General features: G+C 40.3%; 1 protein-coding gene across 1 annotated transcript; it reads left to right on the forward strand.

The window, feature by feature from the left end:
• Window positions 1–2,071: 2,071 nt before the first annotated feature.
• LOC131679029 (protein arginine N-methyltransferase 9-like) lies at window positions 2,072–5,852 on the forward strand. The gene is made up of 2 exons (XM_058959550.1): window positions 2,072–2,645; window positions 3,732–5,852. The coding sequence occupies exons 1-2, from the start codon at window positions 2,329–2,331 to the stop codon at window positions 5,689–5,691; spliced, it is 2,277 nt and encodes a 758-aa protein (XP_058815533.1). The 5' UTR covers window positions 2,072–2,328; the 3' UTR covers window positions 5,692–5,852.
• Window positions 5,853–8,912: the final 3,060 nt, after the last annotated feature.

Here is an 8,912-nt window from a genome sequence, read left to right on the forward strand (position 1 = left end):
TTCGAACTTATAAGTTTATAAGATGTCAATAAAATTATAGTGCTGCTCTATAATTTTACAAAAACATTATAATTGTATAATATTTTATAATTTATTGCAAGTGTCACGCCCCTTGGGTTCAAAACTAACAATTAAGTGAATATAAAAAAAACGATTTTTTACCCACTACATCAGACGCCCCTCTTAAGTAAAGGGGTAAAAAAATATAAACATTTCTAAAATATCTAAAGCATTTAAATATGTGGATATATTTTTCTGAGATGGTACCTGTTTATAAATAGGTACACTTTTTTGAAAATATTCATGGAATGTCATTGATTTTATTTCTTTGTAATAATTTTACAGTACTAGTTTTTTGAAAACGACATCGGATATTTTTAATTGTTGGAAATTTCTATGTGATTTAGCCTTCTTTTGGACAATTTTTGGAATTTTAATGATTCAAATACAATGAAAACAATAAAATGGATTTGCCTTTAAATCTTGTCTTGCATATTTTTGGGCTCTTATTGATTCTAAACTAAATTTCAACCTTTTTAGAGATTTTTTCTTCTTTTGAACTTACACACTCAATTCGGTTCGATAATTTCGGTATAGTCAGCAAATTTAGAAGCTATTATCTCAGTAACGTGAGATTAGTTCGCTGATTTTCGGTGAAATATTTTTCGAGTCTCAAACGTCACTTTTACTGAGATCTCAGCAAAAAATAATGTTTGCTGAATATCAGCTGTTGAGATTTCGGCAAAAGATGCAAAAAAGCTGAGATTCGGCAGAAAAAATAAGTTGTTTTCTGGAATGATGATGATTTTTCCATTTCGATTACAGTCGTGAGTCGCTGGTTGGACACTTTTTAACTGGACCGCTTCTTATTTGGACCATTGTCCAACTAAAAAGCATCTGAACGTCAAAATCTCATATCAAATTGACTTTGACAATCTATCTAACAATCTTTTAAACTACTAATATCTTCTTTGGAGAGTTTTTGATATTTGTCAGTCGGTCCAATTAGCGAATTAAATTCGTTAGTTGGACATAGGCTGTGGCCCAACCAACGTAAGAGTTGGTGAAATGATGCGGAAGAATTGGTGAAATCATGCGAAAGTCATGTGGAAAGTTCATACATTACAACTCAATACCCAGGTAACCAATAAGCATGCTGAATGCGTCTTAACGGCTACTTGATAAGCACTTAAGTCTTTTTAAATGCTATTTAAAAATCGCTTTTGGCAAAATATACGGCTACATTACTGCTGTGCCATGAAAATGCTTTTTTACTGCTGTTGTGCATTCAGAATACTGCTTACTGGCAAGAAGTTTTTAACCAGCTTTTTGAATGTTGATTAACAACAGTTATGCATAACGAATGCTATCGTACTGCAAGAAGCATCTGAAATGCAAATTTTACGCTACTTTACTGCATACACTAATGCTTGTTGGTTACCTGGGTAGCATGGTAATGAACATTCAATGGATAAATATGTCGTATTCACGTGGAATTTATTTGAATTTAATTTGAAACACCATATGAAATGGATTTTCATGTGAAATTCGAAGGGAAATCATTTCTTTTTTTAGCGTGAGAACGCACATGAAAGTGATGTTTAATTGCATATGGTTTTATTGTGTCGATTATTTTCAGTGTACCTATTGAAAACCCAATCGAGAAATGTATACATCAAATTTGCTTCGAATTTGATGTCCATTTTTGCACCAACTTTACACTCCCTCGCAAATCTGTTCAACAAACGCCGATCTACTTCGTTCGATGTTTTGTTGAATGTTTAGAGATAGTTTCTTGCAAGGCTTGGCGGCTTACACGCAACGCAAAAGGTATTCTAAATTTCTATTTTGATGGCAAGAAAATGCATTTAATTTTGTTGAATTTTAAAAATACATTTCAAGCCCCTAGGTCAGACCCATTGCCATATTCGCCCGAATGGTCGATATACGATGCACTTTTCGACTAAGTCGTCCGAACCCCCAGTTTTGTATTTTGTTGATATTCGAAGCCGCGATCACGACCTTGAAAAGTATGACAGCTGCCTGGTTTTCTGATGAGAGAGAGAAAGAGCTGAGAGCGAACGAGGCCTCAGACGATAGCAAGATTCGGAAAATCGATTTTTCCTGTTTTGCGCGACATACGACGAGTTTGTATGGTGTCCGCACTGGACAGTGTTTACAAAAGTTTTAATGGATCGTTAGAAGTTGAACGAACGCAGGCCCCAGGTCACGGCCCACCGAAACTTTGGCTACACTAATAGCAAGACAAATTATATCTACCAGTTCTATCGTCGGCCGAGTACATTTGGTTCGTTATCACTGCGGAAAATGAGCAGCGATGAGGAAATATTGGTTGGCGAACTAAAAGTGGTGTACGATTTTGTGACGCGTGCCAAGTTCCACAAAGCATTCGGTGCCCTGCAGAAGCTGCTCCAGCAGAAAACCCCGGAACTCGCGGAGCCCCCGAAAGCCGTCGAGGATAGGGATTCACTGGAGGAACTGTTCCTGTTCGTGGCCAGCAAGTACGCCGATCAGCTCGAGCAGGAGGAAAAATTTCAGCAGGTGTTCGAGATCATCGAACAGGGTTTGGAACTGTTTCCGGAGCATCCCGAGCTGCTGAACGAGACCGGTGTACGGCTGCAGCGGTAAGTCCGGCGAGGTTATTTTGTTTTGTACATCTTTTTTAAGTTGAACGTATTTTTTAGTTTGTGACATGCAAGCGATAGGAAATTTTCTCAAGAGCACACTCACCGGAAGGGCTTGGAATGGGCGCAAAATTGAGCAGCTCGCACGGCAGCTGTTTTTCATTGAGATAGGGGTTAAGAGTGGATTTATTTGGGACATTGGATCTTTTAGTCCCGAAGAATTGATCGACTTGGTCGAAGGGTTAAAATATCACAATTTAATTGAAAGTTCGTTGATAGTATTTCTAATTGGGACGGATTTCGGATTGTTTAACGCAAAATTCGTCAACTGTTTGAAGGAGGAACAGTTCCGTTTCGTAAACGTTTCCAAGCACTTAACTTGTCCTGAAATGATAGAAAAATGTTCAAAGGAACATTTTATAGTTAGCGATCTAATCAATTTGCTTCGAACAAAGCTTGAGCATGCTACGGTTGGTCAAATACTTGACCTAGATCTCAATCCGAACGCAGCATGTTTTCCCACAATTTTTGGTCTATTGATAGGTTATCCAATTGTTTACTGGTTTGATGTTACCAAATCGGACGAGAACTGCTTACAAGAAATACCTTTGGAAGTGTTTCAGGCAGGGTTGTCGGTCGAAGAAGGAATGGCGTTTGATCCGACTATTTCGTTTAGTGTTCCGTGTTGTGTTATTTCTAGCCAGGATATTGTCCGACAACGATTGGATTTATGGAAACAGAAAATAGCCCATTGTGAGCTGGAGTTTACAAGTTTTAGGAAAAGTTTACATACTATTATACTTTAATTTATATTGTGTTTCTGTTAAAAATATATTCTCTGTGCGAGTTTAAGATACTGTAATTTATATCACAATCACTTTCTGGTTTAAAGTGTTAAGTTAGTATTGAAACAATTTACATTGGCCGTGCGGCATGAGTCACATTTTCTGAAATTATTTATTAAAATTCTTGTCGATTTTTATTTCGTTTTTACAGTTTTGTCCGTACTAAAAATTAATGAGAGAGATAATGATGGGTTTTCTCTTTGATTCTTTTCTTTTCTGTCTCCATTCGCCCTCGGTTCAGCTACGGTCGCTCGCTGGAAGCTTCGATTTGCTTTGAAAGGGTCCTGCTGCAGGATCCCAAGTATTTGAAGGCATACCAGAACCTTCAGAACACCAAGTGTGAACTGGTCGAGCGATGGCATTTTCGAATGTTGAACGACGTCGTCCGGAATGCTGGCTACCGGGCTGCTATACAGAATCAGATCAAGGCCGGTCACGCTGAGGTGTTGGATATTGGGACCGGTACCGGGTTACTGTCATTGTATGCGCTAAACTGCGAGGGAATTCGGAAGGTGGCCGCCTGTGATGGTTCGGAAATTATGGTGCAGATCGCGCGGGACGTTTTCGGGGCGAACGGGCTGAGCGACAGGATTTGTCTGTTTCAGAGCTTTTCGCAGGATTTGAAGATCGGCGATAAGTTTTCGCTGATTGTGACCGAGACGCTGGACTCGGGAGCCTTTGGGGAAGGGATTCTGGAGACGTTGATTCATGCCAAGCGGAATCTACTGCTGCCGGAGGGAAGGATCATTCCAAGCCAAGTAATTTTGCATGTGACCGGATACAAGTCCCGTGCTTTAACTGCAAGCAATATTCTCATCAACGAAAATTTTAGTCAAGAGTTTAATCTACCGAGTAACTGTTTAATTTCGAAGGAAGGGATCAAGTGTTATGACGCGGAGGATGTCAGCAGGATTAAGGCGAACGATGACTTTGTCTTTGTGACGGACACAGTCTGCGCGATGACTGTTGATTTTAACGATTTGGATTGTTTGGAACGGTGTCAGGAAGGATTGGAGGAGAGTCAGTTCGAGTTGACCTGTCTGGAGGACGGCATTCTAGATGGGTTCGTAGTTTGGTTCGATCTGATGCTGGACGAAGAGAATAGCATCAGTACGGATCCGACGAGCAACACCTGCTGGAATCAAGCTATATTCAAGCTGAATCAAAGACTCCCGGTGACCAAAGACCAGAGTCTGCCGTTGACCATATCCTGCAAGGACGGTGCTCTGTCAGTTTCTCACAATCTCAATTCTATGGATAATCAAATTAGTATTGACGAGCACGTGCTGGAATTTTTAAACGATTCAGAATATTACAGTAAACTGACGGCAGATATTGAAGAGCTAGATGACTTGGAAAAGGTGCTAGATTTATCGCTTTTCCCATATGCTGGACTAAAGCTTCTCAAAGAGGGCAAAACGTCTGTACTCTTTTGTTCGGATCGTGCCGAAGATTTAATCGAATTCATCGCCAATCAAAACGACATTCCAATGTCGGCAATAATGCTGATTAGTTCCCTTCCGGAAGCATTCCTTCTGAACGATTACACGTTGGATCTGATTATCCTGCAACCGGTGGATGTGTTCGGTCAAATCAACAGCGAACACTACTGTCAGTATCAATCGCTGTACTCTAAGCTTAAGCCTACCGGTTCAATTGTACCGTCGTTGGTAGAGCTGCACGGCAGTATCATTCATTCCGATTGGATCGTTAAATGTTGTCGTGTTGAAAATCCGGAACTTAGCCAGTTCCACATCGACAGATATCTATCCACGTTGGAAACGGAAAACCATCTGGATCTCGGCCCGTTCACCTACGAAAACCTGTCGGAACCATGCAAACTGGCCGAAGTTCATTTCGATGGAAAACTTTACGAAGTGGAGAAGGAATTGCTCCTCAAAGATTCAACGGATCCTATCCATATCCATGCCATATTGTATTATTACCAGATCGAATTTATGCCGCAAAAGGGATATCTCAGTACTCAACGGGTGCAGAGTTTCGCCAAGCGGTCAGCTTTTATCATTCCGAAAAACACATTCCAGAGCGTCGCCATCGGTGGTGACGGAGGAGGAGAAGCAGAGATAACCGAACAAGATGACGAGGGAGGTCAGCAGAGTCGATCGAAGGTGGACAAAGTCAATATCAATGTAGTGCAGAATCATGGTGTTATTAAGTGCAATCTGCTTGACTGTCCGTAGGAGGAATAATATACTCTATACATAGTACACTATATAGTACATTTACAGTACCGTACATTACGCTCGCACTACTATCAGAAATATGAAATCTGTGAAAAGAAAAGATTGAATACACTCACACTTTCCGAGGACCCTACCTAGAGTACCTGTAGTATTGCAAAGATAGGGGCGTTTCAACGGTGTGGTGAAAGTATCACATCCCCACGGAGAACATGTTTTTATCACCAGTTGAAGTAGATTGTTGCATTGTTGCCTTTTTCATATAAAAAAGACTATTGAATCACTCCAAAAAGAGGCGTTCTAACCGAGGCCGAGTTTCATATACCATTCGATTCAGTTCGTCGAGATCGGAAATTGTCTGTGTGTCATTTAAACTTATATAAGTTTCTCAGAGGTGGCTGGACCGATTTACACAAACTTAGTTTCGAGTGAACGGTACAACGCTTCCGTAATCTGCTTTGGTTGGCCGACTTCCGGTACCAGAGTCCACACAGCAAATTCCCGAAGAAACTGGTAACACCATGATTCCCAAATGATGTAATACATATTAAAATGAGTGCAACATTACTTGGATTTGCGGATCTAGATCACTAATGATCAATCAAAGTAGCTTTGACCACGTTGGCCACTTATGACGGTTCTTAAGGCCCCAAGGAACTCGCCAAGTTCTTAAGCTCTCTCACCTATATTCCAGCGAATTTTTGACCGATTTTCACAAACTAATAGCCAATCAAAGAATCATGGAATAGATCGGTATTGTTCAACAGCGATAATTCCGAATGTACCGGGTCAAGGGCATATTATAGAATAAAAGTCACAGCATCGCAGCAACATCGTTGAAATACAAAGCGAATAGCAATGGTCTCGTTGTTGCTACCTGGTGGAACGCCGGACTTCTTCTCGAGCCATTCTGATGCAAACCACACGAGGTTTAACACAAAACATCCTCTCACACAAGTAGGACTCCAACTATTCCAGGTTTATATCCGATGTACCTAGCCTAGATAGATTATATAGAAGTACACGATGCTCAATCTTGTCATTTTTTGTCGACATGCTTCCCATTTTCAAGTTATTGATGCAAACTGATGTGAAACCGAGCAGATTGATTGTCACAGACCGACCTGAATCATTTTGTTTGATGAACGTGAGCTATAACTCCAATCGCTGGGTATACTAATCTTTCACAGAAAGGAATCATTGCATAGTGGTCTAGGAAGCGAAATTAGCGGGAAACAATTGATTACGCTTTCATCTTTAGATTTAGAAATTTGCTGTCTTGGAAACATTTATTGTGCGTGACAAACTGCATCTTTTGGCTGCAATGGTTTTAGGGTGGTCCTTAAAATGTCAAAGGTGTAGACATTATCACAGAGTAGTCTGCGAAATTATTTCAAATTCTAGTTCATACAGGCATACATACGGGCTTACATTCATACATACATACAAACTATTTGGCGCAAGTTTAGAGCGTGTAACGTCGTGTCATCTAGTCTGTCATCCTATGGAAAATCATCCTACCATCGCCTTGAGGTCAACGTCATATTGGCAAATTTCGCATTGAATCCGCTTCTGTCTCTTCCTAATCTCCTTTTTGTCTCCTAGGTCCGAAGCGGATCAATCGACTATTAATTGAAACGGTAAACATACTAGCAGTATTATTAGTCCTTACTCGCGAATACTTTTCCTACAACTGTGCTGTTTCTTCTCTATCTTATAACATAACTCGATTATCCCTGTTCTAGTCAATATACATATTCATTACATTATGGACCAGGCAAACCCTTAATTTTTCTATTATTATTATCCTGAGTAGCTATACCAGTGAAGGTATTTTAGGATTTCGTTAAAAAGAATCTCTGCCAATAAAGGCGTAAGCAATATTTATCCACATAAAGTTTGCTCGAAACGAATGTCCGCCTGGTTCGACTCGAACAGACCACACCGACCCGAAAGGGTTGCCTATCATTTCTGAGAGCCGGAGTGCTTGATCGAGTATAATAATGATAAGAACAAGTCCTGAATAATTAACTATCTCTTAGGTGCCAGTCCGGCACTCCTTTCCTGAACTAGCCTCATACTCACGATCAAAAGAGTCGACAACTAGTAGGATCCACATGTCCCCCACCCAAGCGAATTTATCAACTTGCAAGTAGGAGCACATATCTACCAACCAGCCTAGAAGACTTCCGAATCAATGAGAATGGACCATGCCAGTCGAAGGCCACAGGCCCAGCGCCATCTCGTACAGTGTCATTGTCATTTCTCAGCCCACCCTCTGGCAGACGTTCATCCGCCCATCTAGACTCTGTCAAGATGAGAACCTACAAAGCCTAACTGTTCGTATGTGCTAGTCCGTATAGATTTTGGTTTGCTGAAACGAAACAAGAAAAGCAAAATAATTGTGATTAGTATCGTAGTTATAATAAATAAGTAAACGATTTCTCCTCTGTTGTCCGTTCCCTTGTTCGTAGTCCTCCCTCCTGTTCCTGATCTGTTTGGGCTACTGGCTTTCCGTTTCCTTGGCCGTCACGCTCGATCCGCACACATCATAGCAGGAGAAACAAATGAAAAGACAAAACAAAACAAAATGAAAATAAATGGACGTCTGCTATCTGTGCCTAAATTGATGTTGCTTCTCAGTTTTGCACGACCCAGGGGGGACTTGGCCTTGATCCCAATGCTTTGTCACCGATGTTACGTGATATTCGTTATGGAATATTCTTTGTTTGGGGGCCATTCATAAACAATGTTGTACGTTTTTTTTATCCCTGATCCGCTGATACGTCTAAAATTCATTTTTAGTTTTTATCTCGTTACGTGAAGCTCTTCCCCTATTGTCAATATTCAACATCATTTATGAATGGTCCCCTGGTGATATATTTAGAGCAGACAATCCAATGAAAAATAGGATTGACAGGATTTTAGCGTGCTCTTGGCGCCTTGTGTCACATCTTCATGTTTGTTATACATACTAAGAATACCAAAGCATGCGATGTGATCCCCTTCCCCCCAACTTTTGTTTACAATATATTAAAAAAATGGAGAACGCTTTTTTGTCTTTCTCAAATAAATCAAATTTAAGTAAAAGCATTTTTGCATATAATCCTACAGCGCTCATGTAAAAAAAAAATAAATGCAACAACGGAGAGAAAACTGCTCTCATCTAGCACATGGCACAACACAATCATACCTTCGATCTCAGTAAAGTTGAAATCATT

Source organism: Topomyia yanbarensis, chromosome 2 (genome assembly GCF_030247195.1).
Source record: "Topomyia yanbarensis strain Yona2022 chromosome 2, ASM3024719v1, whole genome shotgun sequence".
NCBI lineage: Eukaryota > Metazoa > Arthropoda > Insecta > Diptera > Culicidae > Topomyia > Topomyia yanbarensis.

Coding starts and splice junctions, on each gene's coding strand:
- LOC131679029 (XM_058959550.1), top strand. CDS start 2,329: ATGAGCAGCGATGAGGAAATATTGGTTGGCGAACTAAAAGTGGTGTAC. Junction 2,646..3,731: donor ACCGGTGTACGGCTGCAGCG/GTAAGTCCGGCG, acceptor CCCTCGGTTCAG/CTACGGTCGCTCGCTGGAAG.